Consider the following 27855-nt stretch of genomic DNA (forward strand, 5'->3'; position numbering starts at 1 on the left):
CTTGCATTTGGGTCATGTTTTCTTCAACCTAAATGTCTCCAGCTTGTATTTGATCTCGGGCATATATGCATGTAAATGTGTGTGCTTCTTTTGGTTGAGTTTCTCCATTGACACAGAAGAATGTAAACAAATAAATATGAAGAAGAAGTAGACGCTCCCAGATGAGATTGGATTTGTTCACTGAGGTTCTGTATTGATCAGGATGGTTGAAATATCGTGAAGCTTGCCAGTTGTCAATTTTGGATTTACTCAGATCTCTGATGGATGAAATGGGTGAATAGTTGTTATCATGATGATTTAATCAAAGCAGCTTAACAATGCTATTCCAGGACAGCAGTATAAAGTGTCTGTAGTGTCTGTACTCCTTTGCAGTGAACTGTTGATGTGCATTGAAAAACACAGTTATGGAACTACAGTAGCATCTAACATTTCTTCAACACACGCATGCATAGAAACTGCTTTACTTCAGTAGAGAATTCATCATTTCACCTGTTTGGTATCATAAAATTCAAGCTTCTTAGTTTTTGAGAATATCTCAAAACCTATTCCTATTTTTTTTACATTTTGTTTCCTCGCTTGTTTCCTCCATTTGTACCAAATTCAAAACTGATAGTTGGAACTCTTGATATCTTTTCAGTCAAAGAGTAAACAATGAACCTAATCCAAAAGCTGTGCAAAATAGCTAAATCGGTAAACAGAAACAGAGACAGACTTGAAATTCATCAGAGGTGCAAATTGATGCGATTCTCCTTGCAGAACATGTTGATCTGCTAAGTAACTTGTTGTTTCTCTCTCTTTGTCCTTGTCCTCTGCAGAGATGTCGGGTACGGCAGAAGACATCTCTCAGGTACACTGGAAACAGCAGTGGTTGGAAAATGGGACGCTGTACTTCCACGTGTCCATCACTGAATCTGAACTCTTGGCTCAGACGACGCAGCCCACAGCCCGGGAGCCAGCTCACGCTCTGCACGAGCACATGCACCTGCTGCACATCTCAGTAATGGTAAGAACAGAAAACATCAGATTAATGAAGGGAAACAAAGGAATTTCCATTTTGTGTACAAAAGTGTGTATTGTGTTCGATCATTCCCGGTTGAGCTCTGTTGTTCACTAGTTCCATACAATCTTCTGCAGTCGAGCCCGAGCAGCGGTTTCTGGTTCTTTGACGTATTCAGCACCTCTTCATGAAGTTGTTGGTTCTCCTCTGAGCCACTTTGTCGAGTGTCATAACTTACTGGATGATGGTCCTCTATTTGAGCCGGTACAGGGCAATACTTTGCCCACTTGTGGTTGTGTTCAATTTCTCGAGGGACACTCCAGTGTTTGAAGTGTCCTACCGCTACTTCAGCTGAGCGCTGAGGATCTGTTTACAGTGACGTTAGCCGATGACACCATCTGTTCTTTGGAGTTCAGCGCCGTGTCGCTGCTCCAGTGGATATGTTTTATTGTTATGAGTGTGAACTTGACATACACTCAAGTAACACTAGATGTACGATGTGTCTTTAAGAGATATAGCTCAATGAAGCAAGGAGAAAAGGAGAAAAGCATTGTTGCACAGACGATGGAGGAAATACCCAGATCCAGCACCACTATGCACATTGAGTCGAAACAGGCTATTTTAGGTATTGTCACTTTACATAACAAAATAATCACAGTCTATTCTATTTCAACAACAAACATTACCAAAAACAATGGATTATAGATTTGCTACAGCAATACAACCTAATATTATTGCCTCTTAGGGCCACATTAAGACTTTATTATGATAAGCAAAATGGTGCATCTCTTCATTATCAAGTCTGTAACCAAACATTCCCTCTCTCTCTGCCTATGTTTTGTACCATCCACCACATTTCCAGCCCTTCCACATTTCCTTCATATCTCATCATCCGTTCCGTCCCTCTGCCCTGGCGACGTCCTCCACACTTCACACCTTCACCTTCCCCTTCAAACATCCGACTCGGGCTAGTCATCGTCTCTCGCTTCGTGCCCGTTCTTACCGTCAACTCTTTTCCCACTTCACCTCTCCTTGCACATCCCGCCTCCTTCCCTATTTCTGTATCTCCCCTCTTCTCCCACCTCCGTGTTCCTCCTCGCTCACCCTTGAAGCACTTGTCCTCACCTCATTGTTTTTAAACTCATCTCTTGACTGGGCCTCTCACAGCTCTTGCATGAATTTGAATATGATTTCTGACAATACACAAAGATGTTGATCATTGTAGGAATTCAAAGAATATGTATATAGTTCCTGTAGGTATTTGGTTACTTTATAATAATCCTTACAATCAGGCCTTTATATTTAGAAAAAGATAGATTTAAGGGATCATCAAATCCCTTATTTTGTGTGTATATCTTGGTGCCGTGTTTGACTTTGGCCATAATTGTAAATTGTAAATCCATGGAGTGCATTGTTCATGTTTCTGTCAGCTCAGAGATATTTCTAAAATCCACAACCTTGAAAAGGTTATTCATGCTTTCATCTCCTCATGCACACACTTATTGATTTTCCCTTACTCCTCCCTCAGCATCAAAGCCTTTTTGTGTGTCTGACTCATTCAACATGCAGCGCCAAGACCAGAGATTAAAAGTTATATGTTGGTGTCTCTTTTCTTGCTGTTTGAAACAAAAGTGGTGTCATGATTCTTTTAATAAGTTTAAAGGCCTTAATTGAAGAGCCCATGTGGTTCAGTTTCATACTCTTTCTTGATTTATTGTGGGTTTCCTCTACGTTCTACAGGACAAAAACATACATCTTAAGTAGATTACAAACTCAACTCAACTTAAGTCACCCGTGGGTGTGAATGGGCGCATGAAGATGGTTCTGTGTATCTGCTTTGTGATAGAGGAGATTTCAAAAGTGATAATTTTCTTGTTTTTCTGTGGCCCTTGTCACAGTAAACAGTTTCTATGCTGAAGTCTTGTGTATATAAGATATAAGGATTTTATTGCTAAGAATATTCAGGTCACCTGCATTACGAAGTGCTCTTTCACAACGCTCCCTAACTGGCACAGACAGATGACCGAGCCTTGGCGATACCAACTAGGTTTGCATAAATACACCAGTGACAATGGAGAAAATGTGCAAATTATTGCTTGTGCCATTTCTGCAAAGATAAAGATGAAAACGTTGCACGCCTCCGCGACCATTATTCGGAGTCGTACCATTACTTATGTGAATAAATTGCAGCTCCTTGCTTGGGTTTCTCTACTTTCTCTCCCTGCCTTCATTCCTGCTCCTCACTGTCCTCTCATACATCTTCCAAGATACATATTTCTGACCTGCTTACTCGCTCTCAACCGGCAGCTTCAACCGGCAACTTCAGCCCTTATTAAATAACACCCAAGCTTCTCTCTCTCTGTATCACTTTATTAAAACCTCCCCGAAACCCCGAAACCTTCATCCCGTCAAGTGTTTTCAACATTTGACGTTTATATTGTTGCATGCATGATTTGGCTTATTTCTGTGCATACACAATGCATGTACCACAAGGTCACAGGGCAACATAATGTCTTTATCTTGTGTCTTGGCATATGTATGAAATAAAAGACATTGTTCTATAATATAAATAGGAGGGGGCGGAATAAGGGTAAGTGTATTCAGGGAGCCAGAACAGGACAGGCGGCCTACTGGTTTGCCCTCGTGGCCCCAAGGTGTCTCGTTGCTTCTGGAGTGAGCATCATTATGTCTGATGCTGTCACTTCTAGGGCAGGCTCAGGTCTGAGTACTCTATTCTTCTGGCATTGAGCTGTCAGCCTCTCACTCAGTCAAGCAATACCCCCCTACCGTTTTTTTTCAATTTTTTTGCTCTCCATCTCCTGTGCCGTCGGCCCATGACATGACAGCAGCAGGTACAGGCAAATTTCAGTATTAACTCAGATTGAAATGGCCATTGACTGATGTAGAAATCACATAGAATTGTTTTAAAGTGGCTATCCGTTATACATAGCTCAGTGGATCCGACACTATCATCTTGGCCCTGTAGAAATTCAACAATTTGGTTTTTGACTGAGTCATTTGACTGCTCTGTTGTATGGATTGTGTTGTTTTGCATTTGAATATTTTTGGAACCATTCTTGAGTTACCGAAAGCAAAAAAGACAACTTTTCTGCTTTTATATTGGATCTAGTCACGGTTTTTAGCAAAATGTTTACCTTGAGCGCTGCGCTTAGAGACGTATATTTTTTTCAGGAGACCTTAAGTTTCATATAAACACTTAAAAGCTATCACTGTTCTTGATATGTTATATTCATAGGCACGCATACATGATCTATTGTTCTTTGTTTGTTTAAACTTTCTTTACACACTTGTACGGGCAATTTTTTTTAGTGGTTTAATCCTTATTCCTATAAACAGAAAACAAAACTGAATTACTAAGAGGACCTCCAGGTTCCCAAAAATACATACCATAACCCAGTTTATCCACTATCAATCAGTCAAAATAGTGGAATGATCTTTTTGTTTACCGCACGTCATACTCCAATTTTCAGTATCTCCAAGAGAAATGTACGTTGCCTACAGGAAGATTGAATGAGCAGACCAGCGACTGAGGAGTATTTCTGTTGTGTTCAAGGACAAATCACATTTGTGACTGAAATCGTCCAGTTGAAAGGAGATATCACACTCCTATTCCACAGAGCTGATATTTACCTGTTGTTTTGGCTCCTGTTCCGTTCACCGCCGTTCCAGATTCTTTTTTCAAGGTGCTTCCATATTTTCCGGCTAATAGGAACATTTTGCAAGTCAGCATTTTCCACTTCCTTTCCCCCGTACGGACAGGCAGAGCCCCGGTCATGCATTTTTATCTGGCGCTGGTTATGTGATGTTTTAAGCTGTTTTTTTTACAAAGTCAATAAAAGCATCGGATTTAGCTGCTGTGTGCAAAATACTGCATTCCAATAAATAGGCCAGAATGTGCATTGCAGCATTTTATTGTCTCCAGGTTTTTCATTAAAACCAGTTCAAAAGCTCTTGTGTAGTTAAAATCTCCTCAAAAGTGAGCTCTACTATTTAAGGGTACTTGTACTTAAGTACCATTTAGTTTTTGCATACAGTAATGGGATTTATTCACACAATATTGGTAGGTACTCTGCACTTGGCTATACCCTCCCTATGAGGCAGCAGTTCTACATTGCAGTATGTTCAGTTCTCAGCCTTTTGTGGAGGCCTTTAAATAGAAACTTCTTGATCTGTCTTCTGTACCATCAAAGCAATCAATGGTGGTTTGTCAAACGGGGGGTGGGGGGGGTGCTAGCAGGAGCCAAACTGTGATCGTAAATAATTGAAAGGGAGTATTCTATATATCAGTATCAGTGATATATGTCAGTGTTGTTTACTGCTTTTCATCACTGTCTCACTGCAGAGTCAGTCTGTGTTTCCAAATAAAATCTATTACATTTGTGAAAATCTGAAAGTTTGATGCAATATTGTAGAATACACAGAATTAATTCAAATTAATTGAATTTCTTCGACAAAAATCCCTTTAAATCCCTGAAAACAGAAACGATGAATAACATGAGGTCAGGGATTTCAGTCTAACACCAAAGCAACAGAAGCAGGTCTTAATCAAAGCCGCCATCCGGCAGCAAAGAGAGAACACAGGGAAAAAGCAATTTTCTCCTTAATAGCATTTCTACAGCAGAAACCATCTATGTGGATGTACAGAAAGTTTTTGTGGAAAAGGGGAAATAATAAGGGGGTATAATTATGCTTTTTTCTCAACAGTGGGCGGGATTATATAATGCAGTTCAAATCTGAATGCAAAGATTAGAGGCAACTGCAAATCAGTCATATTGGCGCGATGACTATGGAAAGTGAATAGAGAATTTATCAGAGAAGTGGCATGTTTGGGTTCACTGGGTGGACAGGTGGTATTTTACTAAAATGAGATGCAATAAAAGCTGGCATTTCAGCGCTCTTTCATATGTCATGTTACAGAACACAATCATCTATTCTCTGTAGGAGTAAGCATTCAACGCAAAATCAAATTATGATATGTCTCATAGGTTATCTAGACGTGATGTCAAATAGACCACTTAAGGAAACACCAAAGGCAAATAAATGCACACAAATAACAGAAATAAAAGTAATTATCATTTTAAAAAAATCCTCTCTGGCTCCTTTCATGTAACTCACACTGTGCCTGAGGTCATTTAATATCATCGCGCTCGCACAATGTGAAGCAAAGACTACTATTCTTATCTCTCTCCTCCTAGATATGCATGAAGATACAGAGTACCCTACACGGTTGAAATGGCTTCCTTATAATTAACCAGTCAGTGGTGATATATGACCATCAGTGTGGAGGGTCAGAGAGCCATTTGAGGCAATTGTGGCTCCTCTGGAACCAAGGGCTACAGAAATTAATTTCCTACCCTGGCATAAGCAGACAAAATGCTGCCCGGCGTTTGGACACTTTCATTTATTACAGTAAAGTATGAGCGAGTTACATTATAATCGTGCCAAGCTTTAATTGTTTCAGCCACCTTTAGGTTTCTATAATTTTCCACATGCACCATGAATACAAAATCAGACCTAATTAAGGTTATTGGTAGCCAGCAGGGACTGACATGAAGTTTGTTAGAAGTATGAAATATTGGAAAAGTGATTTGATAAAGGAGGTGACTGCTCTTCATACAATGTCTTTTCATCATGTCTGCTCTGGATGCATCAGAAGTGTCACATGTCCGCCACACAGATGTAAAAAACCTCTGGCTCGTTTGCCAGCTTCCTACTTTGTACACTGGAACACAGGAATGCGTACTTTATAGCATTTTAGATGGTCATTTCCAACTATATCATCAGACTTTTGTCCCAAGAGCCCATTCCGTATGTAGTGGGTAGAAAAACAGATTGAAGTTTGTGAGGCAACTGTGAGTTTGTACCTTTTTCACGAGTAGATATACGCACCATCTGTCTCGTTGGCGTGCATGGCGTTTAGCTGTTTGATTGTACATATAGACTCTGCTGTAGTCTAATGCCTGCCAATGTTATAGGGGGGGAGAATCAGTGGTTGGCAGGGCCCATTTAAGCTGTTAGGGTTATTGTCATTGGCATGTTTGCCCCCTGCTAGAGAGATTAGAGATAACTACAGGAGATGGATGGTATTGTTGGGATCACATGTGACATAGGCCCTGCTTTGGGTTTAAGCGGGACGCTGTGGCTACAAGTACACGAGAATCATGATGGGAAAATACTCACAAGTTTACGATTTCTGTCATTTTACGTCAGCGTGTTCGTGCTTGTGTTTTGTGCTCATCACTTACATTGAGTATTCACTGATTTAATGAGTTAAAGAGGATATTTTGCTGTTTTCCTTTGTGCAGTGATTGTAACAGGTGAAAACTGATAATCGGGTTGGTTGCTTTAGCCAAACAGCACTGATGGAAATGTGAGTAATCTTAAGTAATTGGGCGGGATGATATTTATCCACATGAAGCAATGCATTCTTCCCTCACCATTAGTAATAGTATTACGTCACAAAACACGAAATGACCGATCAATCATCTATAAATTGTTTGCTTCTCTAGAGGGAACAAGCGTATTCTCTCTCCTGACATTATTACCGGAAAAATCCATCACTGACATTTCAGTTGCCGATGTGATCGGACAGGTTTGGTCTGAAAGGAAGAAATGTCAAGGATCTAAGTTTTCGTCTCAGTTACAAAGATCCAGATGGATTAGTTTGGCTCATTTGTGTAAGCGGCGCTGCAAAATGTTGGTGGAATCCTAATGCCAAAATCAAACGATCCACTGATCCGCTGCAGCGTTTTTATTTGATTTCCCTGTTTGAGTGTATGTGTAATGTGGCGTGTGTTCTCCAGTCTCCATCTCCTCTTGTGAGGCTATTTGTGTTTCCGCAAAGCTCAAAATTGATTCATCGTCACATTCCTGGTAATATCAATGATAATATCAATGAACTCTTTGACCTGCAAATAATGTTCCCTTCTACTGGTGAAGCTGTGATGATATTTGTGTTTTTGTCATTTAGATTTTCGAAAAAAGGACTTAACTTGAAAACGTCAGCTAATGGAAAAACAAATAGAGCGATAATTCAGTGTGAAATATAAGAATTACAAATATCAATATAGGGAATATATAAAGAGAAATTTAATCTTAATAAGTAATGGTTTTTATTTTCAGGTTTTCATCTCAGGGTATTGAATCTGAGCATACATGCATACAACATATACACATGCCATACACACACATATTGTGCGCCTTCATCTCTTGATGTGGTTCCACATGTGTGCTCCCTGCTGCAGAGCCAGCTCATTCAGGCTTAAAGTCCTTCATCTTCATCTTCCTGGAGGAGGAAACTTGAAACGCCTGCTTTAACCAAGTGGCCCAAATTTAAAAGTGATTCTGTGTCTCAGAATTGTGCAACGTAAGCTTATTAAAGTTTTCGGACTAACTGACCACACAGTTGAGTCCCTGCATTCTTGCTGCTGATAGCAGCTAAAACACAAATGGCTTAAATGAATACAAAACCCGAATGTGCAGTATGGTATACTTGAATGCAACTGTTTAAACATTAATTTAATTATTACAGCATTGAAAGATCCCCTCTAGGCACGTTTTAAGACATTTAAAGTACTCTGCACTGAATAATAGTTCCTCCAACATTACATTCCACAAAAAGAGTTCAGCACCCTGCTGGGCTTGGCTTCAAGGCAAATCTGCTTCTACCTCCAAACTTCCAGAATCAATGAATATGCAAATGTGAAGATGCCTGCAGGCCTCATGTCCCACACACCATCACCCCTGATCCCAACAGCCACACACACACACACACACACACACACACACACACACACACACACACACACACAGACACAGAAGTAACACAGAAGTAACACAGAAGTAAGTGTTATCTCCTAGAAAAGAGGCAGAGGGGATTCGAAACATATGCGTTTCTTGTCGGTACGCCCAATAAACGAGTCTCTTAACAGACTATAAAGATCCTGTCTGGTTTTGGGAGCACACTGTAGCCATCATAAAACATTTTTACTGTGTTGGCAGTGTGACTCACTCACCGTATGCTGCAGTGGGTCGAGTGACCTTATGTTAAAAAGCAAGCCGAGCTGAATCAATAACTATGTGTCCTTGGTGTCAACCAACCAAATGATTAGACTGACACGAAAGCTCCAACATGAGGTTCAAAGGATTAATAAAGCCTTTTATCCACAACACACCTCAAAGGAATAACATCACAAAACTGAGACCATAAATCAAACAAGGCCAATTTCTGACAACAATGTTTGATATTTCTGTGGCGTATAAACACAACGCCAGCTGACATAATCAAAAGCTACCCTATGAAACGTATTGCATCAGTGTTTCTCACTTTCAGGGCAAACTGATACATCTAAGTACCACCTCACCTCACCTGAAACTTCCTCGCATACAGACTCCAGACATGTCTTCCTCTGCTCAGTATTCCTTTGGAAAATAGTGGAAAGGAACTCCAACTGTGGCCACATTCTAAAGCTGCATTCACCTGCTCGAGGTTTTAATTTCCTCTATCAGAATTATGTCATTTGCATGTATTTGCATATTGAGCACCTACAAGTCATTTGTAATGTCACAGATTGTGCTCAGACGAGTGAGAGACCTTCTGCAGGAGGTGAAATCTGCCTGCCAGTTTCACATTTCCAATGAAAGAAACCCGCAAGAAAAATGTTTTTTTTAGAAAAGTGGGTCTTTAAATATTTAGCTTTTATTTATTTCATCCAAATTAAGTTTCCGCTTCCTTGGTCACAAGTCTGAGAGGGAATGTTTTTTCTCTCCTTTTGTGTTGAGTGAATCTCAATCATCCCACAGGCTGCACGTTACCTTTTGTGTGCAAGTACTCATTCACGATCAAACTCTTCCTCTCCTCAGTCAGTGACAGTGACAAATTGTGTCCTGGTTGCTTGTATTTGATAGGACATAAAACAGATTTCTAATATGGCACTGAAATCTGGCAGAGATGTTACTGTTTGGAGCATCGTCATCGTCAGATTTGTTGTGACTGCGTTCTGCCAAACCCAGTGCACTGTTTGCAACATGCATACCACATTGAAGAGATGCTGTGTAATCCATGACAGTCTGGCCTGTAACAGCTCCCCCTACTTGGGATTGTACCCTGAGTTCCTTAACCCCTGAACTAGCCTGCTTGCCACCTGTCCAGAGGGCATAGTTTCGGAATTTTGGAGTTTCTAAATGTGCCCGTGCCACCCTCTGACCGGATCTCCTGTTCAAGTCAGCACTTCCCTCTCCCTGCTGAGAACACCTTGTTCATGTCCTTGATGCCTGTCCCACCTGAGTTGCCAAATGTCTTTCCATAACCTTTCTAAAGGTCTTCTGAAAGTCGTCCTCCGTAACCTCTCCAAAGACAGTCCCCACCTGAGCTTACACAGCTACTGTCTTCCTGCCTGCTGATACTTCTCCCGTCAGTTCGGTGTGCCAGTAATCCCGCCAAAGGCTTCCTTCATCAGTCGCTGATGTCAACGGGCATGTTCTTGTTTTTCTGCCATAATAAACACTAGGTGCCTTCTGCCTGTGGCTTGCAGCCCTGCTTTTGACAGAGATTCTTTGATTCAGGTGAAGTTTTCTCTGTGGCGATAATCATCTCTTGGATTTTCTTCGGCAAAGCGCTTCACATTTGTGAGCCAAGAACGCCCATTTGGCAGCAATCAGCATATTTTCCAAATTGCAACCAGATGGTAATCAGATGATATCATGAGCTCCTGCTTCTTTCCCAAGTAGCTTTGTTTATTTTTTTTCCTAATGTTTTGGTGCACATGGCCTTGCTGTGTTGAAAAATGTATACTTATTCATCATTATTATCAAGCCAAACTACTTTAAACTATCATTAGGACCTCAAACACAAAGAGCAGCCGCTGTTCTCACATGCTCTCACATTGGGGTGACCCTCGCATCCACTGGGACGCAATCTAAAAATGAGCACTGGTGTCGCTATTCTGGGCAGAGATGCTTTAGTTCTTGCTGCGAGTCATTGAGGTCTTTCTGCAAGGCTATTTGTTTATCCTCTCGCCTGAAATCCTTTTACCTTGCATGTTCTTACCACAAGTCAGCTGACACAATCACTCCCTTTCCCCCTGTGACTGAGGTGCATAAATCCTTCAGCTAGGATTAATATAATTAATACTAACTCTATTTTCAACACCAGTGCTAATGCCTTTACTAATATGAATAATAGGAGCCTCTCAGAAGAGCTAACACCACCACCCAAGGATGCAACCCCCCATGTTTTCTTTCTTCCTTAATGTCATGTCTGTATATGCCACACTGGTTGAGAAATAAGTGTTTTGAAGAATTTGGTGGAATTTTTTCTGTGTCTCATAAACCTTTGGCTTTTATGGTTTAAGGTCTTCATTAATGGATGCCCCGTACAATGACCTTAATGTGTTAAATTCACAGTTTAAGCATGAGAAATTCAAATGTAAAATGTAAAATAGAGCTCCTATCGCTGTGTCTTCTGTCTCCTGCCCTCTCTTGCTTTGGGAGATGTGATACAACTGTGTTTGGATGTTATTTTTGAATACTTAATAACTCCACCTGCCATCACTGCTTAGCATAAGTGGTCGTGTCATTTTCCACCGAGCCCATTCTGGTTGGCTGAGGGGAGCCCAACATACAGCAGCTGGAGAAAATGCATTAATGCTTCGGTGTATAAAGAGATTCCACAATCTGTCCATTCAGAAACACACTGCAAATCACACATCAAGTACCTCTGACTAAAATGAACCTCTGTTATTATTGATCCAAAAGCTGTTTCACCAGAAATGGCTAACATCACAGTGGAGCCGATTTGTTTTGGCCTTTAAATACATTTGTTCAGTAACATTAGCTACTTTTCTCTCCAGAGGAGCTTCATAATGTTGTGTGTATTTGTCCTGCATCCATCAACTGACTACCTGGGAGGCTATGTTATGGTGTGGTCTATAAATTAGTAAGTAGTATTAGAAGTAGAAGTAGTATTTCTGGTGTCAATTTTTATTGAATACACGACACAATTTCCTTTTCAAATGTGAAATCCCTCAAAAGGTGGAATGGGTTGTAGCTCAGGGTAATCTGAGTTTATGATTCTCATTTTATCTGTCATATAGAGGTACGTTTATTTCACTGTTAGTTAATTATGCGTGGACTCCTCCAAATGATGAGATAAGACGACCAAATTCAGTCAGGCGGACCAGGAGCCACCGACTGCTCACATCTGTTCTCTTTCAGTAACGGAGCCGTATGATGAGGAGGAAGGCGGGAGGTCATGCAACTAAAAATGAACAAATGGTTCTCCTTCACTTTCAAACCAATGTGCGAAGGGGACAGAGAGTCACATCACAGAAACACGGCAAAGCTCTCAATTGTTCTAGACACCTTCAACATGAGATTCCGTGTGTTGATTTTAAGCTTTTTATGCATTTTGTTCAGTGTTGGAAACTATGGTTGCGGATTTTCAGCTTTTGAAAAGCATGCTGATATGTAAACAAACAAAGGAAAGAGCAATCAGAGACCCTCGCCCCTGCTGCTTAGATCTCCATCTCTTCAGTGGAGAAACATAGGGACAGGATGTATTGTAACACACAGTTACATTGTTTTGCATTGTATTTATTTGATTGGAAACATTTTTAGGGATTGAAATGAGAACAATTTTGCTATTATTATTATATTTCTTGTCATGGCCTTTTATTATTATTGTTTATTATTTATTAGTAGCAGTAGTAGGCATTCTAACAGTCTTTTTTTATGAATGGACCATAACCTAGCTCGTTAAGTTGATGTACTGCAGAAGGGTAAATAATGATTTAGATTTCGAGCCAAGGAATTACATATAAATTATAACTTCACTGTTGGCTCTTCAGTGTGAAGTTGATGAAAAGAAAAAGCAAACAAACATTAAGGCTGTGACTTGAAGTAGGAGCTCTTTTCCAAGTGAGGAATCCAGGCTCTGTAGTAGTAGTCATGTATATAATCAGTTCCCGCAACAAGTGGATGCTTTTGTTTTGATACATTTCCAGATAAACTTCCTGTTTAGTTTTTCTCAATTTTCCCTCAGATCAGTTCTAATTTAAGCAATAGTTTGTTTTTGTTTTTGTTCACGTCGAGTGACTTTGCTGACCGCAGTGATTCAATTGAATTACACATCCACAGTCATAAATGATGGTAATAAATGCATATTTGTGTGCACTTTAAATGAGCAGATCAATTTGCCCTGCTGACTCAGGTTGGCTGCTCAACTTGTAGGAACCCTGGCTTAGAATTAGTTCAAATCCCACTAAACTCTGAAATAAACAAAAGGAATCACAGATTCCTACTAAATCTACTAAACAATGTAATCAGCATCTTTTCAAATATTTCTGTTTATTTAAAAGCAGTTTTCAAGATTTAATAATAAAGATAGTTGCACTGACAAGGCACAGAAATATTTAAATTTAACAACGCCAGAGCATGGACACACACACACACACACACACACACACACACACACACACACACACACACACACACACACACACACACACAAGAGCCATCAAAAGATCCCCTCACCCCTAAGGTCGTGGGTAAAAATGTATTTTGTTGCTTTTGCTTTTCTTATGCTTATGTTTGTGTCCTAATTTCTATAACAAGCAACAGAAAATAAATCAATCATACATTTGACACTTGTCCATCAGATTAATGAATGTCTCGCATCACCACCTTCCTAATTGTGCTCATCCAGAGCCATTGGTGTCACGACAAAGTGTTAGAGTGGATTATGCTGTTGATGCAATTAGGAAAGTAATTGAAAACTGATTCATCAGTGAGTGCCACAATAATTTTATAGGACAATTTCAAAATAAGAGTCTATATTGTGATTTTCCATAGACGTTTTAAAAGGAACGACGGAGATGGATCTTGTAATCTTTTTACATATGATATTAGTGATTTTGGGTGGTATTTGATTATGAAATAAATGATAATAAATGATAAATGTATTGCATCACTGTGTACATTTTACTTAGAGCGGCTATGGGCGCACATGGGTCAGGTATAAAAGTGTGATTTCCTTTAATTAGTCCATAAGGAGCACATAAGCTTTGTTACAATTCACCATAGACCAGACTGGCTTACCAGTTACACCATATGTGCATAGGTCAAGGTGCTCTTTATATCTTTGCTTGGCCCTGATTCAGTGGAAGGGGGTGTGCTGGGGTTGAGAGATGCTTCATGTAGCTCTTTGCAGAATCTTCCTGGCGGGGTTCCTCATGTTCTCATTCATAGCTGCTCTGTTCCCAGCTCTTAGCAGGGATCTAAACACATGCCCAGGTGCTCCACTGCTGCCGCAACACTGTCTCCATGGCTCTGCTCCAACCTTTGCTCATACTGCAGAGAAAAGGATATGATGTCGCTTGCTTTCATTTCTCAACCTTTTTAATCGCAATTGATATGCTATCTGAAATCATGTAGATATACATTTCATATACAGAGTGCGCATTTATACTTTTACAAGATTCCATTAACTTGATTGTTAAATGTCTGAGTGGCAGTTTAATATTTTTGACGTTGATAAAACTGAATGTGATTTACATCACAAACTGGTGTGTTTATAACATTTATTTGTCAACAAATTCAAATGTAAAACATATATATAAATATAAAAAGGCACAACTTTGTTGCACTATTGCCAAACTGATGCCAATTCATTCTTTCCTCTGACTGTAAATCTGTATAACTCTTGTTATACTGAGCTCATTCTGCTATCGTCTGCTGGAAAACTGGAGGAAAATGAATAAAAACAAATCAATATAGAGTTATACCAAAGCATGTTCTTGGGACTTCCCATTGGGGCGGCAGGATGCAAAGCAGACCCAGAAAAGTAGATGGAAATGAATAAAAACAAATCAATTTTGTCAAAGGAAACGCTGTGTATACACATGTTCAACACAGTGAAATGCTTCACTTTTGTCGTCCAGGCACTTCTATTGGGGTAACAATGAAATCCCTCCAACTCATAGTAAACAGATTTTGCAATGTTTGAAAGAATACATAGTGTGTCAGCTGTGACACATTACTTATGAACATGTTACATATATGAGGTCAATGTTTGTCTCTACACGCATTTCTGCTCCTTGTGTCTTATTGGAGATGTTGGAATATGGAGAATAAGTTCATGCTTAGACAGTTTTTAGGTTGCAGTGACCTGTAACTACAGCATGATTGAATATTTTCAGAGTTGTCCTGCCAGATGACTGCCTCCAAATGGTTTGGCAATACCTCATTGCACATTGATTCTCAGTCATCCACTTTTTTCATTTCAACAGTGACATTACCATGTAGGCTGGCACACTGCTCACAACAAGCAGAGAAAAACCATTGGATTTCTTTCACACTTTCAGAAATTAATAAGGCTTTGCTGTGCTGTGTAAGAGTTGCGTGTAAAACCCCCGCACTAAACATGAAACATGAAAGACACCGAGGGAAAACATTGGAAAACACGTTTCCGGCCTCTTCCTGGTCTGACAGCTATCTCCACAAATATGAAATCTGGATGAAATGGATTTTTCTTTTCTTTATCAGATAAGTTCACTTTATTGAATAGTCAGAATACAATGTGAACTGTACACATTGTCTCGTTATAATGGAATAACTTCTTAGTTTTAACGTGAAAATGTCCTTGTTATAACATGAAAACGTTCTCTTTCTAACTTATTATCGGTTATTATTTTCACTATGTCAGATCTGAGCTTCTGTACTTGAGCCCCTCTCCGTCACAGCGGGCAAACCCGTCCTCAGTCATACACTAAGCCTCGTAATAGACCCACATCAGACTTATGACCAAACCAAATAATCTCTTCAGCCTTGCAGTTGCAATGCTTCTGAAAAATTGAGGTCATTATCAATATGTTTACCTTTGGAGAGCCAGGCCTTGTTAGAGGGGAAGTAGCATCCATCTTTCCTTTCCCCCTTATTTCCCTTTTTTTCCGTTTCTTCTGCCCATCCACTCACCTTTTCTCCATCTGTTCTGTTGCCTGGGTAACAGTTACCGATGGAGACCAGGAGTTCAGAGAACAAAAGCGAAGACTGGGGCTGAAGAGAGAGAACGACTTATTGAATCACTGAGTGTTTGTGTGAGGGCTTGGCTGCTTGTGTATATGCGTATATAAGTGTGTGCATTTATGATTCAATAGTCCTGTGGAATTTTAAAGTGCCTCTGTGCATGTGAGTGTGGAGATCCAGGTTCTCATCCAGGCATCTCTGAAGCTTCCAGGCTAGAGCAACAGCAGAAGTTCAAACTATTTTACACACACAGAGACTTGTGTTTTACCCCTGAATAGAAAGTGGATTTGGCTTTTGGGTGTAATCAACAGGATGATAAAAAAGAAAAATTGCTTCAGTTGCCGCAAGAAGAGGCTTCAAAATCATAAAATCTGTTTTAATTTCTGAAAATGAAACAACCACAGGCTTGATAATTTAATCACTACAATCTGAGTTTCACTTAGACGGACTGGCATCTGGCCATCGAGACAAGACAATTTAATGATGTGTTGTTATTTTCTTTTCATTATAATCATAAGGTCATTCATTGATTTGATCCGCGCGGGCAACAATAACTACATTGTACTGTAGGTTGTAGAAGCAATAAGACAAAATGTGCTTCAGACAAGATGGGCAAAAAAAACCAAACAGCACAGCTTGTTCCTCTCACAGAACGATACACACTGTGAGCTGATTAATATGCATGCTGACAATGGAAAGAAATACACCCACCAACAAGCAGGTTCGACGAAAATGCACCAGACTACACTAACACACCTGCAGACGGACTGTTAGTTCTGGATATTTTGGTGTGTACGCTCTTTGGGGCTCAGACATCTATTTGAGGCGTGTTTGACCTTGTGGATTTTGTGTTTGAGCCAGCCGTAGGGAACCGCCATGGTTCACTCCAACGACCGGAAAAACTGCGAAACTATATATTATCTCAACTGAAATGTGTCTGTTGAAGTGAAAGAGGTGTATTTCTGTAAAATTGGAGTTGTCGTCTCGTCGAAAATCAAACACATTTTTCTCCTTCTTCCATTTCGTCTTTTGTGTCTGTGTGTATTTTTGTTCTTGCTTCTTCTGTCTTTCTTTAAACTATTGAGTCAGGAAATTGGATCAATATTTCTGCCTTTGAATGTTTTTATTGGACGAATATTTTGTTTGGGGGGGCGGATTTTGTGGTTGGGTAATGCTGACTCAGCAAAAACGTGTGCTGAGGTAGACTGCTGCTGTGGCATCTTTTCCACCAAAAACAAAACAAAATGATACTTAAAAAACTCTCCATCATAAATGCAAATAGCCTGAACTTCAGTCCAGGCTTAGAACTGTGAAGTTAACATCGCTCCCTTTGGTCCCCTGAATAGAATTTGTGAAGTTTGTTGACAAAACCATCAACACAAACACGGCTTTTGCGGCGCATCTCTGTGCCCCCTCAGTCTGTTATATTCAAGAAGGAGCTGTTTTGGGTGGGCGATGACAGTGTGCACAAAAAGAAAGGGACGGTCACGATGCATGATGCATAGAGGAATCAGAGCACCCAAGCACCCATTGGAGTAATGGCACACAATCCTGAACAGGCTGCACTTTAGGTTCCATATTTCCATTTTGTTTTGTTATTTAATGGCTGCTTGGAGAAAACAGTTACAATTTTTAGACGGTTCCTTGCTGACAGCACAGAGTTTAGATAATTGTACATATTGTAACATGCATCCTTTACAGTTATTTTACTTCCTGTATCATATATTTAAAGCTGCAGTATTTATTGTTCACCACATGATAGCCATTAGCAGCGATACTGTGCTGAAACGACCCAGGGTTCTTCAGGTAGAAGCCTAATTTAACAGCTCAGGGTCGGCCAGTAGCCGCAGATTAGTATGCAGGTTGAGGATCTTCTCAGATGGATGCATCAATTTACAGATATTTAGCATTTGGAATCAGACTGTGCTCACTCCATATCTCATTAGCCCCTATGAACTGCAGAGATAACACTACCCAGCTCTGCCATACTAAGTACTTGGAGGGGCGGAAGTGAGTTTCTTTCCCTCCCTCCCTTCCTCATCTGTTCTTTATCTCACTATTGATTCATACCACTCCTCGCTGCTCTTTTAATGGTTCCTCAAAGCAAAGTGATTAAGGTCTTTGGGAAATTTCCCATTAATGTATACTTGGATTGCTTGTTTTCCCTCCTCTTAGTGCTAATGACAGCAGATGTGTTTCGCTAGCAGACATTAATGAGTCAAGCACCAATTGGGAACATCTGTGCTATTTGAATTGGGCTTGGAAGCTTTATTCAGCTCTATGCCATCTATTAGCATTTTAAAAGCAATTGCAATTCATTATTTTTTCACTGTTGTGCTGTTTATTTCTTTCATTTCCTTTCACTCCAGCATTGAACGACAAACTGACACATTCCCCACAGACTCTTGTGTTATGTGCGAGTAAAAGTAACTGTCAATACAAAGGCTGTACAGTATATACAGTATATCACCTGGAATACGTGGTTGCAGGTGTAGCGCATGTGTGCGCCGATGAGCTGCCAGTGAATTGAGGTGAGATTGCTGAGAGATGAGAAGAGGGGAGAGCGAGAAAACAGGGTTTGTGTTGAGGAAGGCAGGAGGGAGAATGAAAGTGAGTTTTTGATTGCATCTGGCACGAATGGACAAAGACTACCTTCCCCTTCAGCTGCTGGCGCTCGCTGACAGGTCCACTCTCACAAGCTGTTGTGGCAACACTTGGCCGACAGCTGCAGATACAAATAAAGGCCTCACTTCAAGCTAAACGACGGGGAATATAACAAGGGCTGAGGTCTCAGCTGCCTCTGATGGAGGGGACGTGAGGCACGAGCACACACTAACACATCAAATAACACCTAAAAAAAAATCACACTTTTACACCCTTTTACACACACACACACACACACAGAATCATTGTTACCTCAAGCTTTTAAAGGATGACTATCTCTTTCTCTACTGAAAAGCAGAATCATCCTTTTCCTCATCACTTCAGGATCATTCTTGCAGCTCTTAAAATCTTTTATTTAAGCGATCGACTAACAAAATAAATATGGAGTCAAAGTCTTTTTTTCACGCGGTTGTCATCTTGATCAGGTTGTGTAGCGTGCATAGTGATCCGCTTATAACCTCCCTGACACTTGTATCTTCACAGAATCAGCCTGCCGATCCATATTTGCCTCTCTGCAGCACCCAATCCTTTCTTTTCTCAATCAAAGTCACCCCAAGGGCCCTATTGCCCAGGCCCTCTCATTGCCTTGTTATCAACAGCTGTAGCGAGCCCGTATTGGCCCCTTGTGTCACCACTGCAAATATTGGCATTACCTTTCTAATCACATTTCTTCCTCTGAAATGTCACTGAGAAGGGCATGTCTGCTTGCCGTTGCCGTGATGTGAAGATACAATTCATCTTTTTACAAAAGCAAACGGAAGAGCAATATTGTAGAGTAGGTTGGTGGAAGCCAGAGGGGGCATCGCACTCTTTTCCCCTTCCAGCAGTACTAATTTACCACAGTAATGAGCAAGCAGTGATGCATGGTCATCAGGCAATTATATTTGGTTACCATGCAAACAGTGAGCATCATGGGATGTCATTATACTGTGAAATATACCCAGGCTCCATTACAATGGTAGGGGAGGAAAACAAATGGTAGCCATTATCTAAATTCAGAGCTTTGCTTTCAACAAGTCTATGAATTTGAAAAACATAATGTGTTCCCTCAAGGGACATAATGTGTTTCCCGGTGGATAAAAAAAACATATATTTAGTTTGTTGTCATTTTTAGCACACTTTTCTTCTTTCTGCTATTCACAAACTGTGATTACCGTCGAAAAACCTCACAAAAACACTGGAGTGATGCAGTCTGGACGCGCTGTAATTGCTTTGTTTGTAATGTGCAGGAATACAGAGTCGAAGGCCATCATTCATAAATCATACATTTATTGAAAAGTCTAATTAAATACCTTAACTGTGTGCCCACAAACAAACACATCCATTTAACTCATAACAACAATACGTGTTTTTATTCATCACCAATGCCAAAATAAATTCATGCACTTTAAAATGCCCGTTGGGTGTTATAATGGAAAATGTTAACTCAGTGGCCCTGCAGATTTCAGTGAGTTCTGAGGTTTTCTGGGAGACATGTTGCCTGTATTGGATGATTCTTAGATCCCATGTCCTCTTTTAAGATAAGAGAATATCAAACAAACTCGTTTACTCACTGATTTCACACTACAGGCCACCAAAACAAGTGGCAAGGACATTTCAGACGTCCAGAGACAAGCGCACACTTGGAGACAGTGTCGGTGATGCCAACACGCTGCGACTTGCCTCTGATCTGGGGGATTTTAAACATCAAAGGCAGGCTGGTTTCTGTCTTGCAGTGTACACTTGGCTTAAGGGTCAGCGCCTTCAAATCTTAGGCCACGGCACTGGGCTGCAAAATGGTGGCTCGGCCTCTGCAGGAGGTTGTGCGAGCTCCTGCTTCGAGGGGCAGTGTTCAAGCACGCCGGGCAGAATATTACACCCTGTCTACGAGTGTGTGTGCATAGATGATGTAGCAAAGATGTACAAGTGAGGTGTCTGAGAGCATCATTTAGCAAATATTCCAACAATACTTACAGAAATGTGTCCTCCCCATAAGCTACTACCTTTTCAGCCTGTATGAGAGGAGACAGCCAGGCAAACAAACACTTTGCAAACACTTACAATTGCATATATTTAGCCTGGCTTATTTGTGGTTAATAATGGATGACTTCACTCCTTCATTTATTATGAAATACAAACACAGAATAGTTCACTTGGTACCTGTAACACTGCAAACCTTGCCGATAAAGCAAATCCCCCATTCTGAACTGATGTGCCATTTATCTCTGCAGACTTCATTTATAAACCACAAGCTTGGAGACCCTGAACCAGGCTTGTTTAACTGGCTGAGAGGAGGAAACTGATGAGTTTGTGGGCTGAAGCTAGGAGAAGGCCAGAAGAGACGCGCAGAGTGGGCGGACACTCGCGATTCGACTTTAATTCTCTGCTGTAATTCAACAAGGCCGCGACTCAAGACAGCATAATCTGCGCTCACATCTTTACCCGCCGTTTGGAAGAGTGGCGCGGCGTGTAAAAAGGGGGGGGGATAGAGAGGTGGAGTCGAGAAGAGATGGGACTCGAGGGGATGGGAAAGGGTATAGAGATAGAGAGAGAAGGAGAGAGAGAGGGAGAGAGGATGATGGAAACATAAATTTCCTCCTGTGGAGAGTGGGACAAAATGGAAAGGTCGACCCTGTGCTTTCCAGTTAAGCCGGCGGAGATTTTCATTCACTTTCCAATCAGGCTACAATCAGAATGTGATTAGATATGAACCTTTAGTCAGTGTAATTCCTCTGATTTACATAACCTGGGCTGCCGACGTTTTCACGTTATTTTCACTTAAAGACATTTCCAATTCAGATATTCTGTAACACACATTCTCCCTTTAAATGGAGTCGCTGCAGTATTACTGAGCTCTCTTCCTGAGCTTTCTATATAGATTTCCTCTGACGCTGTGTGTGAGCAACTCCACAAGCTGTTGCACCCATAAAGCAGCTGACACACTTGAAGAAGAGGTCACAAAACGTTCTCATACTACTTCCTACATCTTCCTGTTGAATTAAAACAGATGGATGTGGTTCATATGATTGCAGATTTAGATATTTAACAGATATTTAACTTGAATATCCTGGTTTAGTGTTGAATATCAGAATGGCCGTTAAACGAATGGATGCTCGAGCAAGCGCCTTAATGTCCACCCTTGTTAAATTTAAACAGCATTCATTGCCATTTAACACCCACGTGAAATACATTTTATGACAATGAAATCTACATATGCACCATCCTAACAGCAGCCTAATGTCCAGATAATATCAATTTGGCTTCATTTTGTGTCTGAGATCAGAGCAGAGGTATTTTACAGTGTCCTCTCTGCTAACGGACAGGCCCAGTTCCTCCAAGGTGAATTAGCCGAGTGGAAACATTAACCAGTGAGCCAAAGCCTGTCATTCGTGCTGTAACTCCTAGTTGGATGGATGGAACGGCGAGCAGATGCCAGGGCACCTGGCACTTTAACTTCCTGCTGGGAGACGCATACAACGCTGACAGGAGGGCAGACCGAAGAAGGAAGAGAGGGAGTTTGACAAATAAAGGGTTGTGACAGAGAAAGAGGGGATTTGGCCGTGGACGTCTTTGCCCGACAAAACAAGACATTAAAGGAGTTTGTCCCCTGTGTGTGAGGACAGGTGATACATGCGGTCACCTTTAGCTCACAGCTTGCGTGAACAAAGCTTTGCTGGCGTCACAATGTCCGATACTAGTCTCATCTCTTCATCGTGTGAGCATGTGACACCTTACAGCTATAGACTCCCGTCGTTCAGGCCCTCATGGAGCAGGAGGTGGATGGTTACTGTGGGTTGAGCGAGCCACTGTGCACAGATGGTGGCTAAACCACAGAGCATGTGTTGGAGGTGTTGGCTCTGTGTTGTTGCAGTGCTGCAGGCAAAGCTTATCGGAGTCTCAAGGGAATCATCGACGGTGCCAAAGTAAATAGGAAAGTAGAGGGACTGGAGTCGGTACAGGAGCCATTGAGCAGCTACAGTAAATCAATATGATTGATCATCAAACTTACCTGCCGGCGCTTTAGATGTGCTCTCAGCTCCAGAATGAGCTGTTTGCAATTTGCCCTCTAGTTCTCGCTTTTCCTTCAGATTGATATGCACGCTTGTTTCATTCCAATCTCATCTGCACTATGATTAAGGCAAAGATCCAAACTAAGATGTATACATGAATGATTGATAGGTACAGTTTTTAAGGTGCACTAGATCTCTCTATTGGTTGAAATTTCTGTCTATTGACTTATTGTTAACCGTTTAAGGGCTAGTATGAACTACAATTAAAACGTATACTTTTATATTCCATCTATTCTCACTAAACTAGATTAAATATGGAATAGTACATACTGAAGGTTTCCTTATCAGGTACATACATGAATGTGACACTTTTACTGACTGCACCCTGCTTGTTTTTAATCCAAAGTCCGTCAAAGCATTATACATTTGTTCTTGACAGCTCCTCGTCTCCGTATTGAAAGGTGACACATCTGTGAGACGCCATTGTGACAATGCTGTTTCTGCTGTCAACAGAAGGCGTAATACATTATTGCAAGTTGCATCAACTTTCAGGAAAAAAGAAAATGGCCTTTCAAATGAAACTCGTCAGTTCTTTTATCAACATGATGAGAAATAAACATCAAGCCTGAGTGGTTAAATTATCGGAACACTGTTGCTAGGTGATTCACAATACAAAATGTATCCTGCTTTGGTACTTTTTCAGAAATGATTGGGACTGCATTTTCCTGCAATTTAACATTGTGTGTACTGACAAGAAAAGATGAAACAAAAGCTCTAAAATGTCAGCGGGCATCACATTGGAGGCATCAGATGATTTCTACTTACCTCCCCACTTGACGGCACTGTAGGATGCGGCGTCTCAGTCGGAGAGGAGATGTGATTGATGATTGCTCCCCAGACGCATCGACGGAATGGCACGTTGTTATTTTCAACCGAGAAAACAAAAGAGGCAAGAGCCAAAGCTCGACCACATGCTGCGCCGCTAAACGCAACAAGTGAAAACATTTCACTGCGACAGTTTCCACCATGAGCTCATCATACAGCAAAGCAACCAGTATTATCGAGTCTGCCCAAACTTCATCGACTCTCTGAGGAACGGGAAAGTAATATCAGTCATTTTCTGAGACCATTTTTGATTCCTGATGTAAGTAAAATTGAAATTGAACGCCCAAGCAAGAAATTGAAGCGGTGGAAATTGCTTCTGCGAGTATCTCACTGAATGAGTCAAGGAAATGGTTCAGCCCTCGCTGTTTGGAATGACAGGCGGCTGGAGTCATAATTCCATCTAGGATCTTTGTACTCTTAAATCTACATTTAAAACATATTTGATTTTAGGATTCCTATCTTAGTTAAAGGAATATTTTCTATTATGACACACTTTACCTTTCTGACCCTGCAGCCCCAAAAACGAGACTGTGTGTACTTTTTTGTGTGTTTTTGTGATGATTCAAGTTCACACACCCAGTTGCCTTGGATGCACTCATGGACTAATTTCCGTGTTTTAATAGTTTCAATTTACCTGCCAATTTTTTCTTTCATATTCTGCAACGTCAGTTTGATTTTCAGACGTGCGTTGGGCTGAATGGTGTGAAAGTCACGCAGGTATAGTCTGCAGCTCATTAACGGCGCCCACAAGTGAAAAAGAGGAGACGCACAGTAGTTTGCTAAATAGGAACATCTGTACGTGATTGGAGCCTCAGGGAAATGTGGAGATTACAAATGCAGCGAGACTTTCACTTTCACTCCATCAAAAGCTTCATACTCGAAAATATTAGCAAACATCAGCGAGCAAATCCATCCTACAGTTTCGTCTGCCTTTTGTAAGGTATTTTGCCCAGTGTTGAAAGAGCCAAGAAGAACAAATCTACTGCTGTCTCAGAAAATACAATATGTAGCACGCAACTTTAGACTCGATGAAGAAAATAAGGTGAAGGGAAGTCTACGCCCGCACTGCTGCTGCCTGTTGTAAGTTGTGAAAGCAAATGGACACCGTGACTCATACAAGAGACGAAAAAGGAGGTTAGAAATAAAAGGTGAGAGGCAACATAGGCAAGGGGAAGAAAAAGGGAATTTTCACTGGAAGGCTAATTGGAGATTGAGGTGAGATGAACAGTGAGAAGGACACATACACTGAAGGAGGCGCCATAAGGACAATAACCAGCGGAGTAAAGCAAACCTTCACTATTGAGAGAACGGAATTATGGGGGCTCTGCTTCCCATGGAGCCACTTAGGAGCAAAGCAGTGGGGATTTGTTGGGTCTGACGATGAACACAAAACCCATTTTCCCTCATGGCTACATCTGCCACTGTGAATTTATATGGCTGATGTGATCAAACATGAAGGGGAAATGGATAGAGAGAGACGTGGTAATAGAGAGGGAGAGAGAGAGACAGGAGAAGAAACCACATAGAAACTTAAAGAGAAAGGGAAGTGGGAGAGAGAATTAAAGGGAAACTCGGTCGACTGGATTCAAAAGCTGATACGTTGCATATTGTATAGAAGTGATTCAAACTGGTCCGACATGAATATGAATTATAGACTGTGATCTCAGACCCCAATCACCATCGACAGGTTTTTCTGGCAAAAAACGTCAAATGTCCAGGCTTCCCTTTCTTTGCATGACGTCGCCACGTTTCCTCATCAAGTCTCCTTCGACAGCTGCTTTGGTCCAATGAGGCCATCATCTCTGACCTGGAGAGAGCGTGTTTGTTCATACTTTAATAAAAGCTGCGGAAAGGAAGACGAATGTAACCTTAGACTCCGTCGGCGTCTCAGCTTTCCCCGCCGATAGTCCAGAGGCGTGACAGAAACCCTGCAATGTCACTCCATTATCACTCTGGAGCTAAAATGAAACACGAGCCCTTGCTGTGTTTTTGCTTTTGGGTGATTTTCCTGGCAAAGAATGAATGTGAAAGTGCAAAGGGGAGGGGCGCGTTCCTCCAAAGCTGCCATCCTATTGGAGATTAATGAACAAGTTTGTCCGTGGGTACCAGTGCCGGCTCCCCTCTCAGTGGAGCATGATTTATGGACACCCAGCAGTGCATGAGTTATAATTTGAAAGGGGTTTGTTTTTCCTCATGAAGATGGAATTTTAAATGTTGTGATGAATGAGCCCTCGTGGCTTTTATTTATTATTCTGTTGCGGCCCTAGCTCATACGTGTGCGTGTGGTGCCTTTCCTTCTTTCCTTCCGCACGCTTTCCCGCGGCCGTCGAAGCTTTCCACGCGCACGCACGTGTTTTTTTATTAAATGATCGTTCGCCAAAAACAGCCGACGCCGCATTTTTATGTCACCAAATACATCACAGTCAAGTTGCCACGTCGGGCCGGATAAAGTAGGTCTCGCATACTGGATGCCAATGTGGAAATCACGCCCTCCCCCGGATTAGAGCTATTCATCCCCCATGCAGCACATATATGACAGCGTGGTTGATGGTTCTTGGTGCAGCACAGTAATGCGTCTCGGTGAAAAGAGGGTTTAGAGCCTTTTTATATCCGATTTACTCCAATAATAAGTGTAAGATTTGCCTGCCCCTTTTGTTACGGTTCACTCTTGTAGGACTTACACTGGGGTGTGAACCAACATAACCATTTGATCGAACGTGTGCTCAACAGGTGCTTCATTCTAACCCGTGCAGCTCGTCTTCTTCGCCCAAACTAGACGACAAACTGTGATATTTATGAGGTTGTAGCTTGTGCTGTTGGTTTGTATTGTGTTGCATTACATTGTTGAGGTTGTTTTTCTACAAGTCCACACATGTCCAGGGTGAGTACACTGTGTACTGGAGAGGGCCGGGGCTTTTTTTAACTGTAGAAAGTGCTGAAATACAAAAAAACACTAGACAAAAACACAATGCTTAACACGTAATTTCATTGTCCGTGCCCTCTCTCTCTCTTTCTTTCTCTATCTCTCTCTGTTTGTGTGTGTTCTTCATCCTTATGACCATAGAGCTCACTTCTGATCCTTGTTGGTTTCCTTCTTTTTTATATAAAGGGGACACAAAAGAAGCCTGCACGCCTACTAAAAAGGAAACTTTAACTTTGAATCCTGTTTGTTTTATTTTCCGCCCTCCTGATTGCAGTCCCTCTTTTGTTGATGTATGTTTTTATTTATTTTATCGGTTTTGTGATTCATGAGACAGTTCTACGAGGCGGTGCAAGACAGATATATGAAACAATTCTGCTGCTTTTGGACTGATGCATCTGCAGTTTAGACTCTGCCATCTCTGTCAAACTAACAAATGCTGCTTGTTAAAATGAAATTTGGCAGTTATTGAAAGATGACAAGATTTAAAGATTGGTTTTCAGCAATTACATTGTTGTCTGGACCCTTTAATATCCCTCTAATGTCTTAATCCTTAGCACTGACGTGCATTCTCCATCTTTCACACATCTCTTCTCTCTTTGCCTCTTTCTTTCCTGTAGGGAGGCCTCATCGCCCTCTTGCTCCTCATCCTCCTCTTCACCCTAGTCCTGTACACCCGTCACCGCTGGTGCAAGCGACGGCGCATCCCGCAGAAGAGCGCCAGCACCGAGGCCACCCACGAGATCCACTACATCCCCTCGGTTCTGCTGGGACCGCAGGGCCGCGACAGCTACCGGGGCTCCCGGAACACTCACCAGCACGGCAGCTCCGTCATCGGCATGCCCATCCGAGAGACGCCCATTCTCGACGACTACGACTGCGACGAGGAAGACCTGGGCGGGCATTCGCTGAACTCCACCCCCAACCAGCTGCACAACAAGCTGAGCGATGGGAAGGTTCACGAGGACTACGGGGTCGGGATCGGACACACGGACATCCTGTGCCAGGATGACGACTTTAAGCATAATTTTGAAACAAGAGGTATGTTGGTTATGAGATGTCTAACATTTCAGCATTCAGAAAGTCAGAACAGCGTAGACAATTGATGGCTGTTAACTACGTGGCAGCTGCGGGATGATGGCTTGTGTGAGGTCTCATAGAAAATCTGTGGTCCTCAGTGGTGGTTTTCCTGCATGATTTGTACCTCTGTGGCGCCTGTCAGTGCCAGATCCCCAGATGGCTCAGCTTGGACACTTCACTTTGGCCGGTTCACTGTGTTCCTGATAGCACAACATGTACTACTTACATTTAGTGAAACATAAGCAGTTTTGTATGACTCATTTAATTGATTCCTCGGA

At 41.5% G+C, this 27855-nt stretch overlaps 1 protein-coding gene across 1 annotated transcript in view; it reads left to right on the top strand.

Annotated features, from left to right (window-relative positions):
• Positions 1-27855, top strand: part of astn2 (astrotactin 2) — a 216234-nt gene that overhangs the window by 32619 nt on the left and 155760 nt on the right. Inside the window, exons 2-3 of the mRNA XM_076163970.1 lie at positions 816-1003; positions 27118-27538. Of these exons, the coding sequence (XP_076020085.1) occupies positions 816-1003; positions 27118-27538 (609 nt within the window). The remainder of the gene's footprint in view (positions 1-815; positions 1004-27117; positions 27539-27855) is intronic.

Source organism: Genypterus blacodes, unplaced genomic scaffold, assembly GCF_046128005.1.
Source record: "Genypterus blacodes isolate CSIRO-AG114 ecotype Tasmania unplaced genomic scaffold, CSIRO-AGI_Gbla_v1 ptg000133l_1, whole genome shotgun sequence".
Classification (NCBI taxonomy): domain Eukaryota; kingdom Metazoa; phylum Chordata; class Actinopteri; order Ophidiiformes; family Ophidiidae; genus Genypterus; species Genypterus blacodes.